The sequence below is a fragment of the Camelus bactrianus genome, chromosome 32 (genome assembly GCF_048773025.1).
Source record: "Camelus bactrianus isolate YW-2024 breed Bactrian camel chromosome 32, ASM4877302v1, whole genome shotgun sequence".
In the NCBI taxonomy this organism is placed as follows: Eukaryota; Metazoa; Chordata; class Mammalia; order Artiodactyla; family Camelidae; genus Camelus; species Camelus bactrianus.
The window spans coordinates 17,288,180-17,307,292 of NC_133570.1; the positions used below are offsets into that span (position 1 = coordinate 17,288,180).

General features: G+C 56.2%; 1 protein-coding gene across 1 annotated transcript; it reads left to right on the top strand.

Annotated features, from left to right (window-relative positions):
* Positions 1-454: 454 nt before the first annotated feature.
* Positions 455-19,023, top strand: ASPHD2 (aspartate beta-hydroxylase domain containing 2). The gene is made up of 4 exons (XM_074355870.1): positions 455-610; positions 4,184-5,274; positions 10,561-10,674; positions 11,197-19,023. The coding sequence occupies exons 2-4, from the start codon at positions 4,467-4,469 to the stop codon at positions 11,304-11,306; spliced, it is 1,032 nt and encodes a 343-aa protein (XP_074211971.1). The 5' UTR covers positions 455-610; positions 4,184-4,466; the 3' UTR covers positions 11,307-19,023.
* The last annotated feature ends 90 nt before the right edge of the window (positions 19,024-19,113 follow it).

Below are 19,113 nucleotides of genomic sequence, written 5' to 3' on the forward strand. Positions count from 1 at the left end.
GAGGGAAAGTGAAAGAGAAGGAAAGGAGGAAATGTAGGAGGGAGAGACTCAAGAGAGCCAGAGACAGGGAGAGAGACGAAGGGAGGGGAACTGACAGAGGCACAGAGGGAGAGCCGGGAGCGAATGAATTAATGCACGCCGGACTTAATGAAATACCCAACGCCCTCCCGCCTGCGCGCGCCCTCGGGCTGGGCGGGCAGTGCGTCTCCCTGCTCGGGGCCACGGCCGCGCCCGCAGAAGCCACGCGGGCGGGTGGCGCGATCCCGGCCCGGGTGACCCCGCGCTCGCTGGGCGCTGAGGGTCTCGAGCCCGCCCCCAGGCCGCCCCGCGCCGGCCCCGCCCCTCCCCTCCTCGCCCGCGCCCCCTCCCCGCGCCGCCCGGCCGCGCGCTGCATTGTGGGAGTTGTGGTCCCCGCGGCCCCGCGGAGCGCAGCGCGGCGTCGGCACCAGCGGGGGACCGGTTCTGCTCGGGCTCCGGCGGCGTGGGCCGGGCAGTGGCCGGGCGGTGGCTCCGCGGCGCGGGCAGGGGGCGTCCGCGCGTCCGCGCCCTCGGGCGGCGGCGTCACCCGGGCTCCAGCGGCCGCGCCTGCCGCCCGCGCACCCGGGCGCAGGTAAGCGGCGTCTCCCGGGGCTGCGGGGCGCGAGGGCGGCACGGCCGGGCCGACCCCGCGGGAAGGAGGGAGGAGGCGGGGGCCGGGCGGCTGCAGGCCCGCGGTCCCCACGCCCGGCGGCGCGGCCGCTGAGGATGCTCAGCGCCCCACATCCCGGCCCGGCCGAGGGGCTCCGCTGCCCAGCGCTCTCTACGTGCTGAGCGCTGCCGCCTCGGCAGTGTTCCCGGCCCAGGCATCACCCTCCTCCTCCTCTTGCCTCATCGCGACCCTCTGCACTGTGTTAACACCCTGTACCCCCGTCACCCTCCTCGGTGGCCATCCTCTTAGGTCCTTTCCCTTGCTTGCTCTCCCCTCCCCCATCCCTGTTATCACCCACTTCCCGTTTCGCATGGAGACCCTCCACTGTCCCATTAGTTATCACCATAAGCCTCCTTCCCTAATCGCCCACTTTTTCTGTCAGTACTCTCCTTTCCATCCCCCACCTCCTGGTGGTCACCATCTGTGTTAACCTATCCTGTATCCTCCCTCTTTCCCCCACTCTCCTGAGTGGGTGGATACTGGAAAAGCTGGCCAAGAAAGTGAGGAGAAAAGGTCTCCGGTTCCCCACAGGGGAGTGCTGGACCCGGGGCAACTCTCAGGCTCCTGGGGGGCTTCGCACATGCCTCACACACCTTACCCAGAGCTGCCCTGCCCCTTGGGGAAGCTTCTCAGGTGGCCTGGCCATACGGTACCCTGAAAGGGACCAGAAGCTCTTTAGCACTGGCTGCCTCTTGGACTGGTAATGTGAACTGGATTAATCAGGTTACAGCTATGAGTCTGTTCCCCAAGGTGTTCATTGTATCAGAAGTTATACCTGATAGAATTTGCTCACCCAAAATTGGCCATGAATTCAGACCCTGTTCCCCAGAGATGGTTGACTTTTAAGACCTGGAGTTGCATGTTACTAAAGTGCAGAGCTGCAATGAGATGCCCCCATCCCTAATGAGGACTGACATGGAACGGATCTGTAAAGGAAGGAGGAAGTTACTGTGGTCTCCAAGACAAGGGGTGGGGGTGGGAGTGGAGAGGGCAGAATTCATGCCCTCCCAGCTGGAGGGCTGGGGGCTCGTCTTTGGACGCTTTGAGGGTCAGATGTTTGAACCAGTGCTTGATAAACTGCCAATCATCTTGCAAAGGTAACGGTTTAATTTAGTGCCACATTTCAGCTGTGAGCTTGTTAATCCACCTCTGGACACAGGGACCTGCCAGCAGAGTTTGGCTGAAAATAAAGTGACAGGTACGAAAAGTCCTTCCCTCAGCTCTCAGTGCTGTTTGTGATCTTGTGAGCAGGGTCCAAAGCTGGAGTTCAGGGCGTCAGGATCTTTTGCTGCCTTTGGTTTATAGCTCAGTTGAGGGAGCGTTCATGGCTGGCGTTGTAGAGATGAGGCTTCCCTGAGGAGCGGGTAACCGGAATGAGTGTCCGATGGAGCGATTCCCTCCTCGTCTGCCCGCTCCTCTGGGTCTTCATTTTGACTGACTTCCACTTTAAGCAGGGCTGATGGGACCTAACACTTAACAGGTGTTTGTTAAATTATCATCATCTCACCCTTAGAACGTTTGAGAAAAAGCTCTCCTCCTGAGAGACTCAGTTTCAAAGTTCCAATTAGGGCTTTAGCTCAGTGATGGGGGAAATCCTTTTAGTAAAAGTGCTTGTTAATCACGCTGATGATAGTTTCACACTGAATTTCAAGAATCCTGGGGTTCTGTTTGGGAGGTGGCTTGCAAACAAAACACCTTTCATCCAGATTTTCTTAGCCTTTTTCTCAAGAGGAAACAGCTGAACTGGAGCCACTGGGGTGGGGGGTGGGGGTCTGTTTCCATCCTTTGGGGCCCAGCCTTTCTCTCTTCTCCCCAGTCTGCGAAGAAATGGAGAACATGTAAGGAAAAAATTTTTGCTTCTAACCTCCCCACTCTTGTATTTTTCCTAGAAACATAAAAAATGTCCATGAATATTCAGCATGTGTGTTTTTGACTTAACTAAGTATTATAGTCAAGCGATTCTCTTTATTGAACCTACGCTGGGAAGATGTAAGTAGGCAGTTAAGGAGCACCTAAGGTTTCCCTTTTGGTTTTAGCTCTGCATGTCTGGGGACAAAAAAAATAACAAAAAACACCTGAGATGTATGGCATCAGGAGAGTCCAGGCTTTACCTTTGTCATTGGAATTCTCTATCTTGAGACACCTTTTCCTGAAGACCCATCTTTGGTCTGCTGGCCAGTGGGGATGGGATGTCACACGTCATAGCCGGCACACACCAATCCATCGCCATGATATGATCATTAAGTGCTTTAAATCCACTCGTTCCCCTTCATCCAGTAGGAAGAGCATCACCCCATCTCACAGATGAGCAAACCAAGGCTTAGAGAAGGGAGTGACCTGCCCAGTGTGGGTTCTTAATCTCTCTGCTATGTTGCAAGAGTTTTCAGGGCAAATTTAGTGGCCAAATTTAGTCCCCGGTGAAAGGGGAGGGTATAGCTTTCCTGTTTTGTTAGTTGCCTTCTCATATTCCTGAGAGAGAAGAGAGAAGGTACAGTGCAAAAGGAAATTTCTGAATTGTCCTGCTTGGCGAGGTGAGAGGATGTATTACACTTGTAGCAGAACGTAGACCTGGCTGTCCTTATCAGATTAGAAAAAGCAGAATGGACAAAGAGTTTCAGCTGGGAAACACGGCCGGGGTTTTTTAGACTCAGGCAACGAGACAGCTGGGCTATGATCGTGTTTTAGGTTATTAGGAGACTCAGAGTGCTAGACACTGGCCCGAACCATCAGCAAGATAGGAGGCAAAGCACTTGTGTCTATTCTGGAGACAGTCAGAGACCAGAAAGGGCTTCTATCTTCATTCTGTCCATCATTTCACTTTCATAACCCCGCGGGTGAGGCCAGTAGGTAGACTCCCAAGCGAGTAGACAGAAAATGCCCCGTGTCAGCCATGGGTGTGACCCCAGGGAGCCCACTTCCTTCTCCAGCTTGATTTAAGCCCAACCTATGTCAGAAGGGCAGGAGAGATTAAATGAGAATGTTGAAGTGCTGTGAAAAGAGAGTAAATTGAAGGATGTGCAGTTTTAAGTTCCTTTGCCATCTTTAAGATACTTTTGAATCCAAATTTCTCTTTAATAAAAGCTACAGAGCTTTAAGGAGAATAAGCATTTATTACATCCCCACTAGCAAAGTGGGTAGACTTTGCTTTGAAGTGAGATAGGGTCTGTGTCCCTGCCCAGCTGTGTGAACTGGGGTGAGTTTTAGGACCTCTCTGAGCCTCAGTTTCCTCATCCATAAAATGGAGATAACAGTCCCGCCTAAGGATGGCACAAAATAGATGGAACGACTATCATTATCAAACAGTATTTGATGCAGCTTAAACACTCCTGTCCTTTTGGGAAATGAGGATGATGGTAAAATGCAGGGAAGAAGGTACAGGGTTGAGAAGTGTGTCACCTTCCAACAAAGGCCTTACTAAATGACCTGGGGCTTTTCCAGTTGAGGACTTCTCCAGGTGTAAAGATTTATGCTGGTTCTTTTGTTTTTTCATCCCAGGTTTGGACCGCCTAAAAAGTCATTTCACAGTGACCAACCCTGCTTGCTCATGTGACCCAAGGCAGCTCCTTCGGCCCTGCCCGCAGTGACTTTTACCGGGAGCGGAGTGGTGGGCGCAGGCGTTTGTCAATGGCAGGACCCGAGAGACAGCCATGCCTCCCCCTGCCCCAGCCGCCCCTCGCCCCCCGCGCTAACCTGCACGGTGAGGGTGCTGCCAGGATCCCTGAGAACTGACTGGCTGACCTTGCCGCAGACCCCCATCGGCCACCCCCCCCACCCCAAAATGTCGCTTGAGTGGCTGGTGGCCTGGAGCTGGTCGCTGGACGGCCTGAGGGACTGCATCGCCACCGGCATCCAGTCCGTGCGGGACTGTGACACCACGGCCGTGGTCACCGTGGCCTGCCTGCTGGTCCTGTTCGTGTGGTACTGTTACCACGTAGGCAGGGAGCAGCCGCGGCCCTACGCGGCCGTCAACACGCTGATGCAGGGCCCGGATGCCGGCGGGCTGCAGAACGGCTTCGCCTACTGCCAGTCCCCCGAGTGCGTGCGCTGCAGCCACAGTGACGGCCTCAACCAGAAGCTGTACCACAACCTGCAGGAGTACGCCAAGCGCTACTCCTGGGCCGGCATGGGCCGCATCCACAAGGGCGTCCGCGAGCAGGGCCGCTACCTCAGCAGCCGGCCCTCCATCCAGAAGCCCGAGGTCTTCTTCCTGCCTGACCTCCCCACCACGCCCTACTTCGCCCGCGACGCGCAGAAGCACGACGTGGAGCTGCTGGAGCGCAACTTCCAGACCATCCTGTGCGAGTTCGAGACCCTCTACAAAGCCTTCTCAAACTGCAGCCTCCCGCAGGGCTGGAAAATGAACAGCACCCCCAGCGGGGAGTGGATCACCTTTTACTTGGTCAATCAGGGGGTTTGCGTCCCCCGGAACTGCAGGAAGTGCCCACGGACGTACCGCTTGCTTGGAAGCCTTCGGACCTGTATTGGGAACAATGTTTTTGGGAACGCGTGCATCTCCGTGCTGAGCCCCGGCACCGTGATCACGGAGCACTACGGACCCACCAACATCCGCATCCGATGCCACTTAGGTAGGTCGCAGGGACGGGGTCTCCTGGGATGGGGTCTTGTGGCACGTGCTGTTTGCAGGATGGCCTGCCTGCCAGACGGGAGTCCAGACACCACAGCAGTTCAGTAGCCGGCATGCGGCTTTTCACATGCTTCCTGTGCTGTGATCAAAAATCAATGCGTCACACGTAAACCACGTCGGCACAGCAGAGATTAAGACAGAAAGGAAACATGTGATCAGTATGAACCTAATTTGTGACAGAAGCTCTGTCCAAAGGAACTGACTGTCTGCAGTGGTGGGAATGGGCCCATCCGCACTGTCCGACACGGGAACCACCAGCCGCGTGTAACTGCTAAGTGCTTGCACTGTGGCTGGTGCAACTAAGGAGCTTGATTTTTAGTCTAAATTTAAATTCTCACATATGGCAAAGGGCCACTGTACCGGACAGGGTAGATCTGGAGCCCAAGGCTTTTGGGATGATTACCGAGGTCCGCGATGCCGTCGAGGAGGCTGGGAGATACCCAGGTGCCTTCTGATCACCAAGGATGAAGTGATGCTTGGTGTTAAGTTGATTTTACTTGGGTTCTCAGGAAGTTGGTGATATGTATAGTGCGTGTCGCAGTGGTTTTGAGAACAGGGGTCTGGAGTCAGGCCTCCTGTGTTTGCATCCTGGCCCCACCAGCAGCTGGCTGTGTCACTTTGGGCAAGTCGCTTCACCTCTCTGGGCCTCAGTTGCATTTGGAAAGTGGAGATAAAAAGGTCATTTCACAGAATTATGTTGTGGGTCTGGTAAGATAACGTGTTCTAAAGCATTTGTTCATACAGAGCCTGATAGAGAGTGAGCAGCTGATAAAAGTAGGCTTCAAAACGACTTGGTGAAGAGGGATATTAGTTCCCCCAAATGCCTCCTTCCTGGTGAGTCGTGATAACATGCTGGTTACCAGGGCAACGGCACCACTGGTTAGCATCCCAGATTAGAGCAGCTGCCGAGAGCCTCGGCAAGGTCCAGCTTTGGAAGTTTGCAACGTGGCTGCGCCAGCTTGGGAACGGAGGGAGAGGACACGGGGAGCCCCCGTGTAGGCAGGAGCAGGGGTTCATAACCACACTCTGTAGGGGACCTGAACCCGCCACCCCGGCCCTCTAGCCCCTCTACTCCTCCCACTCGCTCTCTTTGGGGATTCTGAATAACATGTGGCTTGGACAGCAGGGTTCAGTGCTTTAAAAAGAAAAAAAAAAAAAAAAAAGAACTACTAGATTTGAGCAATTGACACTTGAGTATTTTAAGAGTAAAAGCAGGACAGGGGAGGGGCTCTGGAGGAAGGAGCCTGGCTTCGTGGTCAGCTGTGAGAGTCTGGGCAGTAACTGTGTCTGTAAAATGGGGAGACTACACTTACAGGAACGTTGAGAGGTGTAAATAAAATAGTATCTTCCATGGCAGCTTGACACGGTGCCTGGCCTCTGACGGCATTCGGGAAATGGTATTCGAGGAGCTTTTATGGTCAAATGCTGTGCTGGGCAGTGTGAAAACTAAGACATAGTCTCTGCCCTTGGGAAACACAGGGAAATGAACAGACCTGGGAGGCACCTGGAGTCGGGTCCCAGCTTAGCCCCACTTGCCGAGGGACCTTGGGCAGGATCTGAAACTCTCTGCGCCTCAGTTTTCTTCTCCCTAAAGTGGGAGTAATACCTACCGGGGGGGCTGTTTGGACGATTAGAAGTATGCAGTGTGTGTAAAGTACTGAGCAGGTGAGGGGCAGCCAGTTAAAGGGGCTCTGGTTAATCTCAGAAATGAGATGATTGTCTAAGTGGTGATCACGATCAGTAAAATCTCTGTGCGAGGCACCAGGGCGTGTGCTGAGCTCCGAGGATGCAGGGGCTGCAGGTGGGCGCTCTGGGGAGATGGGTCTGCCCCTGAGGGCTCCCTGGGACCTCCAGGGTGGGGTGGGGGTGCCAGGTCTGGGCTCACCAGGGAGCCTGCTGGTGGGGGCTGAGCCTGGGCAGGTGGGTGGGAGCAGACCGCAGAGGCCCCGCTGCCAGGCTGAGGAATTGAGGCTGTGGGCAGCGGAGAGCAGTGCTGTTCTTTTCAAAGGTTTTCCTTGTGCGTTTTTAAAAAGCTTCAGGATGACAGGTAGGGAAGGGCATGTGAGGTTGATGCGGTCGAATTCCAGGCAGGTGTGTTGAGTAGGATGTGCTGGTGGATCTGCCTCCTGGGTGTTCATGCCTGTGGTGTGTCTGTGCAGCGTACATGCATGTGTGTGTGTGATGTGTGTGTAAAGCATGCCTACATGGGCCTCTTTATGACCTATCATTTCCCTCCTGGCCCAGCGAGTTCCTTCTCACCAGGGAAACTGGGTCAGCCGTGTCACCCTGGACAGGAGGCGGCGTTGGAAGGCATCCCTCTGGTGTGGGGCTGTTCCCGAGGCTGGGGCGAGCGCCAGGGTTGGGTTTGCTCCGTGGTGTCCATGTCCGGATCCACCCAGGAAGGAGACAGAGGGGTGTGAGACTCCCGTGGCCCTGTGTGTTGACAGAGGGCGTGCCCAGAGAATGAGGTCAGAGTGGGCAGGCCTGGTATGTGCCAGAGGCCACACCTCTGCCAGTTACCTGGCTGCCGCGGGAGGCACCTGCGGTTCCAGAACTGTGCCCTTGACATGTCAACCCAGGCCTCATTTCCTGCCTCTGTCTGCATGGTGACTGGGGGCGCTGTCCTTTCTCATGGCTGCATCCTCTCCGTGTGGCGCACGCTGGCAGAGGTCTGCTCTGAGCTTCCTCTAGGGACAGCGTCACTCAGCCTCCCCTCCCCACAGGACCACGTGACAGTTGTGGGCCAGCTGTCACTCAGCATCATGTACGGCCAGGATGTCCCGAGCCACTGCCACAAGCCTCCAGGGAACAACCTCTGAAACTAACTAGGCAGGTGTTACCGGGGAGGCAGATACCTGTCCAAGTGGCCGACCCTCAGGAAAGGGTGGATGAAGATGCATGTGCTCCAGTTCTCATGAAACAAGCAAATTAGACTGATTTCCCTTTCGTGAGTATATTGTTGGATTTCTCTGCCGTCTGGTGGGTGAAACGCGTGGTTCAGCTTGTGTCTGCCTTGCCAACCCCGAGTACCAGCTGCCAGCCTCCTGAGGTGGGGCTGCCGGTGGGCAGAGCCCCCTCCGCACCCATCCTGCGCCTCCTGCAGTGGGCGGTGGGGACAAAGCTGCAAGCCCTAAGCCAGAGGAGCCTGTGGATATAGGACTGGCCGAGGCCGTGCATGGGGCCTGTTCCCAAGGGCCACCAGAATGCTTTATTAGGGGGGGCTTTTTTTTTTAAATGGAGGTACTGGGGATAGAACCCAGGACCTCGTGCATGCCAAGCATACACTGTTATCACTGAGCTATACCCCCTACCCCACATTTGGAGGAGCATTGACCGTTTCTGCCCACTAAGCTGGTTTGCGGCAACAGGCAGGGAGGGTGGGCCTCCGGAAGGCTGGAGCAGAGTGCAGGGGAGGCGGAGGAGAGGCAGCAGGGGGCTGTGAAGCCAGCGAGCCAGGCCATTTTTCTCTTGTACCATGGCACGTGGCAGTGAATCATTTCGTGGCCCGGAGAAAGGGGAGCTTCTTTCTGAAACCCTGAGTGACTGTCCCTGCAGGCCTTCTCCACCCGAACCAACCAGTGAAAGCACACATGAAAAGATGTGGCCTGTGGGCACTCTCCATCTGGGCCAGCGAGCGGCACCCCTAACCTCTGCCCCAGCAGCTGTAGTGGGAGACTGTGGTTCCACAGGCAGAATGGAGAATGTCAGTGGATTCTGTGGAAGGTGCTATTGGTGGTTGAAACGTACTAACTACAGGACAATTAGCATTCGCTTGGTACCACTGATGTGATACCTAGCATGTAGGCTACTGTCCAGGGTTAGAAGAGCCTGTTCTTTGGAGTCAGATTCAGGTTCAAATCTCAGTTCCTGCAGAACTAAGTAGTGACTTCCAGCAGGTCAGTTAACTTCTCTAAAGCTCAGTTGCTCCATCTGGATAAGTGTGTGAAGTGATGTCTGTAAAGTGTTTATTTAACTCAAACCTGCTCACAGTGAGTCTTCAGTTATTGTAGCCAGGATGGTGGTTGTGCAGCCCTGGAAGGCGAGCATGCCACTGTCCCCTCTTTACAGACGAGCAGGCTATAGCTCAGAGAGGTTGAGTGACTTGCTCAAAGTCACCCAGCACATAAGGGTCAGAGTCAGTCTTCTGACCCCAAGTCCTCTATCCTGCCATGTGGCCTCTGTTTGAATTCTTACTCCATACATGCTCCCTGGAACCATCCATTTCTGGTTGAGAGGGTGTCTTAAATATTCTGGCTGTTAGAAGGCTGTGTCGTGTGTCGTGAGGGACACGAAATCAGACAGGGGTGCCGACTGGCCCAGGGTCAGTTGTCGGGGGAGTCACTGAGGACAGATGAGAACACCGCTACCCCAGCCCCTCTCCTGGGGCCCTGCTGCCTCCCGGGTCAGGCCTTTCGGAGAGCTGTCTGTCGGGCCATCCCAACCTCTTCTGAGTCTGTTAGATGGCTGCGCTGGTGCCTTCATTTAGGACGACCATGTAGTGCCGGGGCCACACGTTCCTTCAGACCCTCCCTTGGGTTGGAGATGGGGGTGTGAAATGCACACACAGCAGCGCTTCAGCCAGACCCCCTTTCCGGGGTCGTGCACCCGAGCATCGGACCCCCACTTGCATTTTGAATGTACGGCTTCTTGCGAAGGGGGCAGTCTGTTTCCTCTCGGAGCTCCAGCATTTCCTCAGGGGAGTCTTCTGCTCCCCCAGAACGAGGCTGGGGGAACTTAGACTGAGAAGGTGCCATCCTCGGGCCTCACGATGGCTTTAGAGGTTGGGACCCAAAGGGGAGGGCGGCGTGTGAGTCTTTGCGTCTTTAATCTCAGTGGAGGTAGCCCCTGCCTGTTGGGCCAGGCAGGGCTCTGAACCCGGCCTCCCTCGATGTCTGAAGGCCCCATGGTTGGGCTTCAGGAGACTCAGAGGTGTGGTGCAAGCCCCAGTCCGCGCTCTGTAACCAGCGGAGCCCGTGGCCCAGAGCAGATCAAGGCCGTGGAGGGATGGGTTTTTCCAGGGAGCACAGTGAGGACCCAGGGGTACAGCCTGTGTCTGTCCTGTCCAACCCACCCCCAAACAGGGCTCCTGAGGGGTGAGGCGGGAGGCGGTGCTTCGGAAGCTGGGAGCTCTCTCCAAAGCCAGCCACCCCGACTTCCCGCGTCCCTGCTCCGCCCTCCCTCATTCTCTTTCCTCTGCTTCTCCCCCCCCCCCCCCCCCCCGCCAAAGGTCTGAAGACTCCAAGTGGCTGTGAGCTGGTGGTGGGCGGGGAGCCCCAGTGCTGGGCAGAGGGCCGCTGCCTCCTCTTCGATGACTCTTTCCTGCACACCGCATTCCACGAAGGTGGGTGTCCGCCGTTCCTGATGCCACCTTTAGAAACAAAATCAGAAACCTTGTTTTTTAGAGCAGTTTCTGGTTGCCAGAAAAACTGAGCAGAAAGTACAGAGTCTGCCCCTTCACATGACCCCCCCCATACAGTTTCCACTTTCATTGGCATCTTGCATTCCATTCGTGTGGTACCTTTGCTATGATTGATGGGCCAGTTTTGACACGTTGTTATTAACTGCGTCCACTGTGGCAGGATCTTACGGAGTAGCTTCACTGCCCTAAAAACCGTCTGCGCTCCACCCACCGCTCTTTCTCCCCTCCTTCCCTCTGCCCACTTCCTCTCCGGCATTCTGCTCAGAACCTTCTGGAGCCTTCTGGTAACACTGCTGATTATGAGATCAGGAGGTGGTTGTCTTGCAATCTGTGTTAAGGGGCAGGCCGGGTCCCCTCCCGAGAGCCGGCCGTGCGGGTGCCTCTCTGCGTGGGTCCTGGCTCCGGGTGGTTTGAACCTCTCCTCTCTCACCACCCTCCCCCCAGGTTCAGCGGAGGATGGCCCACGGGTGGTTTTCATGGTGGATCTGTGGCATCCAAACGTCGCAGCAGCCGAACGGCAGGCCCTGGATTTCATCTTTGCTCCGGGACGATGAGAGCGCTGCCCTTGCTGGAGTCGGCGAGAGGGGCCGCGGGGCCGGGTGCGGCCCAGCCCCCGCCCGTGGTTTCCGTGCTCACAAACCTGCCTCAATGGAAGTTCTTATTTGCAATTTTTTTTTCATGTTGGGTCCCTCTTTCCTTTGATTATTGAAAACGGGAAATTTTCAGCTTGTATTTCCTTAGATTCTTTTCCTTCCAGTCATTTGCTCTGTGGTTCCTTTCTGCCTAGTGGCGCATTACTCTGCTCTGTGGCTGGAGGCGCAGTGTCCCTGTTGTCTGCGTCATGCTGCTACCTGGTTTTGTCAGCGCTCCGAAGTAGAGTCGCCAAACGGTTATCTGTCTGAATGTGATAGCGTACAACTTCTCGTGGTCGTCTTAAAAGAAAAACAAAACAAGAAAAACTGCTAACCGGAGAGGCTGGAGAACTCGGCCTCTGCTGCCGCCAGTCACCCGGGGGCGGCTGTGGTCACTGTCCCTGGCCAGCTTCACTGGCAGGGTGGCCCGGTCGGGGCAGGGCAGACTCACCATCACTGACCTCACCCCACACCCCGCCAGGTCCCTGGTGGCAAAGCGCGTCGGGCTCGTGGGACTGGAGGCTTTTCTGTAAATGTCGCTTCTGACCGGGCTGGGGCTGGGGCTCCGTCGGACCAGCCGTAGAACGTGTGACTTGTTACCTCACTGCCTACAGAAGCCCCACTGCCAAAGCGGGCCTGGAAGACCCCCGCCTGAGCTGTTCTGGGTCCCCGGCGATGAGCCGCGGTTGGGTGAGACCTCACCCACCCAGTGATGTTCCGGGAAAGCCTCTCTCTGGCAAAACTGGAATCGTAGACCCGACCAAAGTGTCTGTTTTGCTTTGGAGTTCTGTTTCTATGATTTTCCATTTATTCGTCTGTACATAAATGTTCCAACGCTGGGCTCAGAGATCGTGGAAGAGTTGGCCCTGTGTCTCTGTCACCGCACGAGGGTGTGGGCCCAGTGAGGGCCACCTACGCGAGTGTGTGCGCGTGAGGACACGGCGGGGACCTACCAGCCCGAAGGACCCACGGTCGTGGCGCTGGTTTTTTGATTTCCTGGGAGGGACGTGGCCAGTTTGAGACGATAAGTCTAGAAATGGCCCCATGGGGGCCGGTGTATGAAAAAGTCACCTCGAGCCGCATTTAGAGATGCCTTTTTTGAATAATGTGTTATGGCAGTCAGGTTTATAAAGCCGTGGAACGGTCTGGAACGCACTGCTCATCACAGGTCCAGGTCCAGGGTTTCTCTCCGGACAGAAACCAGCAGCTTCTGGGAGGAACAACCGTCAGAAGTAAACACGGTCTGACACGCACCAGGGAGTTACTAGCAAGTGTGCAAAGAAAACGTGTCTGCATTTGAGTAAAATTTCTACACAGGTATTTTTCAGTGATTAGAATGCAGGAAAGGGCAGACATTTCGAACACACCTGAAGTCTTTTTACTCATTAAGTTTCTTGTCAGAGAATCACTGAGGTGCATGATTTCTCTACGTACTGACTGCTCTGCGTTTACAAAACCAACAGCCCGCACAGGCACCTGGCTGCCTGTGCGCGTGCCACGTGGTTGGGGAACAGGAGATAAATAAAAGATCTTGCTGAAAACCAGAGTAAAGTGATCTGTTGGAGAGGAGGCGTGACCTGGGCAGAAGGTCTGAGCAGGGCACTCGTGTGACTTTGAGGCTCTTGGTTTCTGGATCATGTGGCAGAGACAGGCGGGCCCCTGAAGGTGATCACGGACAGTCAGTGAAGCAAGATGGAATGCTGAGTAGTGGGCGTGAGGTGGGGGAAAGGAGCAGATCCATGGAGTGTTCGGGAACTGCAGGTGTCACTCTGGGCAAATAACAAGGACTGTGCATCAGGACTCAGTGCCAGGAAGTCGCCCCCATGTGACCCTGAGCAAGTCTCGGGGCCTCTGGGAGCCTCGGTCTCCTCCTCTGTGGCGGCAGTGCCTGGCACATGAAGCCTTTGTGATGTAGCAGGGGTCTGAGCAGTTGTAGAGAAATGGGTGAGGAGGAAGGACGGGTGAGGAAGAGACGGATGAACACGGCCAGTGGTACTGGTGGCCAGGGGAGCTGCGGCTTCTTTCCAGTGTCTGTGTCTAAGTTCAGTGGGGGAAGCAGGGCCCTCAGTAGCTAGGTTTTGAATTTTCCCCCTTGTCCTAGAAGACAGGCAGGGGACTCTGGTGGCCTGGAGCAGCCTGGCCACCGGGCGTGTTCGCAGCCAGCCCACTTGCCGCAGCAAGCAGAAGGGAAGGGCGCTCGCCCGGGGCGGCGCATTTCTCACTCCCCTGAAGTGTGTGCTGCCAGCCGGGCAGCTGCTAAAGTGATTCACACGTTGCGGCCAGGGATGCTCACGGTGGGGAGGAGCCAGCACAGCCGCCCAGCTCCACATGGGAAGCCCTGCCCTCCATCCGGAGGCAGCCTGCCTCAGCTGCAAGGCCAGACCGGTTACTTGGTTTGACAGGGTCACATCCCCAGTCTCCCAGGCACCTGCTCGTCGTCCCCTGCAGTCACCTAGATTGCCTGGGTTCGGAGCCCTCCTTTCGTGACTGTGGCCGCACTTGTAGCATCGATCACCCTACAGCGTGTGCCGGGGGAGGGGGAGGGTCGTCCTCATTCACTGGTGCCGGACTTTGGCTGCACGGCACAGTCACCCGGAGAGCTTTGGAGAAATACTGATGCCACGCTCTGCCCCCAAAGCATCTCGTTTCTTTGCCCTGGTCTTGTTATTTATTTCGACTCATTTCCTGGCCTGACTCTGATGTGTAGCTGGGGCTGAGGGTCGCTGCTCTGGGTAGCAAGAATGGCAAGGCTTTTGAAACCAGCCAGCTGGAGGGTTGAGGCTGCACTGCACCCTGTGTAACGCTGGTCTCTAGGGGACGGACACTTTTTAACACTCCTCCAACAGTGCTTTGATGAGTCTCTTGCAAGACCGTAACATTCCCCTTCTTAGTCCTTGAGTTTCCAGGACTGACCCAACCTCGGCTGCAGGGCAGGGCACCTGACCAGTCAGAGCCTTCTGAACTCCTGGGTACTCAGAGATGGGGTCAGGGCTGGTCACGTGTGGTCCAGGTTCTTTCCTGGGACCATTGAGAAAGCAAGGCAGCCTTTCATGGGGTTGGGAGTGGGGATCCAGTGTAAAGAAAATCTGAGGGTGAAACCCACAGAGGAAAGCAGGTCCCACCCTGTGGAGAGCATCTGAGTCCTAAATGTAGCTTTGCCTGGAACCGGCCCTACCTCTGGACTTTTCAGTTACAGGAGCCAATAAACTCCCTTTTAATTAAGTCAAGTTTGAGTTGTGGTTTCTATTCATTGCTACTAAATGCCCAAGTCCACTCTGAGCTTCCTCTATAAAGTGGGCCTCGTGCCTCCTCTCATAGGCTTAAAGGGAGGTTTGAGTAAGGTATTATTATGTCAAGTTGTGGGTGGATGGGAAATGCTGCCTACATGTTTTAAAATGTAAATAGGAGAAGTGAAAGTTAAGTACAAAACGCTGTTTTCACAGACCGTCATGCCCTGCTGCAGCCAGCACCTCCCCATAACACGGGCATGCCCCACCGGATCTTGCTAACCAGATGTAAACACAGGGAACAGGACAGAGGAAGGCCGTAGTTTCAGGGCTGCTGACAGATGGCAGTGAAAATGCGCGAGCAGATTGTAGCGTTAGGTGGCAGGAGGCAACACACAGAAGTGACTGACTTTCCATCTCCTTCCTGGGCACACACGTTGGTCCTCACTTTGGATTACCTGCCCTTCCCCACATTTCCCACTTCGCCGGCTTAGCCACCCCGGATTCAAGGCAGATGTGCTTCCTCCTCGAATACAGAGAGCACTGTGCCCTCGGGGAGATTCCTTCGCGTCCATAACCACCCCACCATGCTTGCAGCCTTGCGGGCCAGGCAGGGACCTTGTGCCCACTCAACACGGGACGAGGTAGGCTCACAGTGCAGAGGATGTGAACCAGGTCGTGGTGCTGGAGGACGAGCTGCAAATAGAAGCCAGGTGTCCCAGGTCCCAGCTCAGCATCCTCAGTCTTTTGAACTCTGGGCATTCGTTCAGGCCTCTCTCCATGGTGGGCAGAGGCTCCCCCGGAAGGCTGTTGGCCCTCTCAGGACACACGCTCTGAGCCCCACTCTCTGCGAGTCCACAGTATGCCAGATTTTTACATACACAGCCTTTCCTCTCCACTTTAAAGAAGACACTGAGGTTCAGAGAATTAAATTAACGTGGCCCAATTTCCACAGCACTAAGTCCCAGAGCTGCGATTTGAACCCAGGTCTCTGACACATGCTCCTGCAGCATCGGGAACCAGCTGGGGCGGGCTGGAGAGTGTGGACACGCTCTGTACCTCCTCACTGGCAAGGGAGACAGAGACGGAGATGGCCCGTCTCAGTGCCCCCTCGCCGCCCCGCTTCCCGCCCTGCGTCAGGCCCCCACACCTGCCCTGGGAGCCCTCATGCCAGCTGAGCAGGAAGGCGGGGCAGCGAGGGGCCAGCACTCGGCTTGGACCTGAGCACGCACGGGCAATCTTGAAACAGCCTCTTCTTGACTCTTGACATGACTCAAAAGGCACTCAGGATTTTGTTCCCTGGAGAAATACAGCTCGTTTCAGGTTCAGACATTTAAAATAAACAGAGAGGAAGTGTCTTTTTTCCCTCTTGAAGCCCTTAGAATCTTCACCTTAAGCCTCCCAAATTCAAGGACCACGTTGAGAAAAAATCCAGGGTATCTTATCTTATTTTCCCCTGAGCTCAGATGACAAGTGTTGATCTTACATCCTGCCCTCCCCAGCGGCCCAGTGGCAGGGGACAGGGGACTTCCCCTCCTGCTGCTCTTTTCCCAGGACAAGACCACGGTGAAGGCGGGGGCAGGCGTGTGTGTGTACACGTGTGTGTAGTGGGAGGGCGTGAACAGACGCTGGTGTTGCCTGCAGTTCAAGAGTATCAGCTGTCGTTTCCTGCTTACGATGGAATCCTTCCGACTAGGGCTCTGCCTCATGTTCTCCATCCTCTCTCTGCCCCGAGTGCCCGCGTGTCCAGTCTCCCACGTAGTCCTCAGATCTGCTCATTTCTCTCTGTGGTCCCGTTGCTCCCCGCCCCCCTGCTCCGGGCCAGTAGCCTCTCCCGCCTGGACAACCACAGCCTCCTGAGGGCTTCCATTCTTGCCATCTGAGAGCCAGCGACGTTTCCAGTGAGAACCAAATCGAGTAACTCCCCTGCGTAAAGGCTCCCCACCACCCAGCGCCCGGCAGCCTTGCAGGGTCCTTCGTGGCGCGCCCCTGTCTCCCCCTGCCCCGTGCTCCCTGGCACCACACTGCTGAACGACAGGGGCTTGGAGCTGCCAGGACACGCAAGTTTGCAGCGTGGGGGTGTCAGTTTCCTGTGGCCGCTGTGACAAACGACTACAAACTTGGGGGCTTAAAACAACAGACCTCATTCTTTCGCCCTTTGGGAGGCTGGAAGTCCAAAACTGGTTTCACTGGACTGAAATCAGTGTGCTGGCAGAGTCGTGGTCCTTCCGGGGGCTCTGGGGCAGGGTCCGTCCCTGGCTCTCCTGGCATCTGGTGGCCCCAGCGTCCCTCAGCTTGTGGCCGCGCCTCTCCATCCTCACGTCGCCTCCTCTCACATGAATAATCTCCCTCTGCCTCCCTCGTGAGCTCACTTGTGATGGCACTTGGAGAACTTCCATCTCAAGATTCTTAATCACACCTGCCAAACGTTGGTCACGTGAAGTGACGCTCACAGGACCGAGTTGGAGCCTTTGGGGGCCACCGTTGGGCCCGTGACGCAGGGGCTGTGGCCTGATGTGAGGATGGACACACGTGAGAGGCAGCCGCACTCCCCTCACTGCGGGATGGGCGTCAGGAGTGCAGTCACGGGGGCTGGGGGTGGAAGCATCTCAGCCCTGCCAGGAGGGACCACCATGAGGGTTAAACACTGGGGAGAGACACCCGAGAGGGTGACTGCATCCAGGGCCCAGTCTCCCCGTGCTATTCTGTCAAGGTGACAAGAGCCGTGAGCTGGGGTGCTCCCTCCAGCGGGAAGCAGTCTGATGCGGCTCACGTCCCCACAGGGAGCAGAGAGCCCTTCCTGGTGGGGATCTGACTGCCACTGGTAATCACGCTGTGGGAACTGTTCGCTCACAGCTCACAGGTGGCAGCTGCTGCAGGGACTGACCCCAGGCAAAGCCTTTCACTCCCTCTCTCTCCTCCCAGGTCCCCGGTGTTCGCCGCGCCCTGGTGGAGGCCGTGGTCCTTGGATGACCATGGCACTCTGGTGTCATCCGGAAACTGAAAGGTGGGGGCGCACTCGCAGTTCCTCCCTTAGTTGTGCAGCCCAGGTCTCCACGGTGGGGAAGGGGGTCGCTGGGACCTCAGACTGATGCTTTGTCGAGCACTGGGCCGCAGGACCCCCATGCCAAAGTGGAAAGGAACCTAGTTCAGTGGGTGAGATGCAGGCTTGCAAGTGTATTATTCATTACCTATTGCCGTGTGACAAATTACCCCAGGAGTGGCTTAAAGCCACACACATTTATCATCTCCCACACTTGCTGAGGGCGAGGAACTCAGAAGGGGCTCAGCTTGACGGCTCTGGCTGTTTCTTAGGAGGTTAGGCAGATGTTGGCAGGGGCCGAGCCCTCTGAAGTGACTGGGGCTGGGCACCTGCGTGCAGGGAGGCTCCCTCACGTGGTGTCGGTAGGCGACCCTGACCCGTAGGGCTGCGTGAATGTCAGCTTCTCCCCAGAACAGGGGAACCCAGAGAGCTGGCGGCCGGGATGGGGCACCTGTGCTGGGAGGTCAGGGCCACGTTCTGCTCACTGGATGTGAATCACTAAGTGCAGCCCACGCTCAAGGGGCACAAGTAGGTCCCTCATTTGTAGCCAAGAAATGGTGGACTGACTTTAAAGTGACCCTAGCGCATGGGTCTTCCCGCCGTGCTGACCTCACGCTCTAAATGTGACTGCTGAGACTCGGCTCGGGGTGGGGGGCGCGCGCCGGCGGCCTGCAGCCCTGATTCTCAGCAGCATTTTCTATGACACGCATTTGAGGCTCAGGAGCAGCCCTGGGAAATGAGACGAGGAGAGAGGCTTCTGGAAGCAAAACAAAGGATTAAGATCTGCCAACCCCGACATCTAGGAAAGGGCCCCGGCACAGCCCAGAGACTTTGCTGTGAAGCAGATCTTGTTTGGAAGAGTCCTCGGGCCCAGGAAGTTAGCGGAGCTACTGGGGGGACAAGGGGCAGACAAAAGTGTGTCAGCAAGGAACGGGTCATAGTTTCACCAAACTCGAGACTTGGAGATCTCACAGTTCTGGGGCTTCAGTGGCAAAAGGGAAAAAAGTTTGGCTGCTTGAAAATACCCTGCGACAGAAAGGGAGTGCGTCCTGTCCGTCCGTTGTGGGAAGGTTCCTTGAGAGGCGGGGCTGGTCCTCGTTGTGAGTCTGCCCTCAGGGAATCTGGCAGAGAAGTGGGACAACATACAGTTCTCTGAGCCCGGGGTGTGGCCCCCTCCAGCTGGGAAGCTCACCCTCTTAGACCATCCAGTGACAGGAGGGACCCCAGAGAGGCCAGAGGAAGGGTGACACAGGCCTGGTGTGCTGGGCCGGCCATGCCGAAGCCGATGCCCCCGGAACAACTCGTCACCCTCGCGGACAGACCATTCTGACGGTTCCCGTCCCCACCGGCCAGCCTGGGTCAGCGAGGCAGAGGAACGCGTCCACGCGGAATGTGTACGTGCGAACGTGGCTTCACCCTTACTTTGTCACTCGAGGTGTTACTATTACTCAGAACTCAA

Bases quoted from the DNA above. Each gene is read 5' to 3' on its own strand.
- ASPHD2 (XM_074355870.1), top strand. From the start codon at position 4,467: ATGTCGCTTGAGTGGCTGGTGGCCTGGAGCTGGTCGCTGGACGGCCTG. The intron at 5,275-10,560 runs GTAGGTCGCAGG...CCCCCGCCAAAG, and splicing joins CCGCATCCGATGCCACTTAG to GTCTGAAGACTCCAAGTGGC. The intron at 10,675-11,196 runs GTGGGTGTCCGC...CCCTCCCCCCAG, and splicing joins GCACACCGCATTCCACGAAG to GTTCAGCGGAGGATGGCCCA.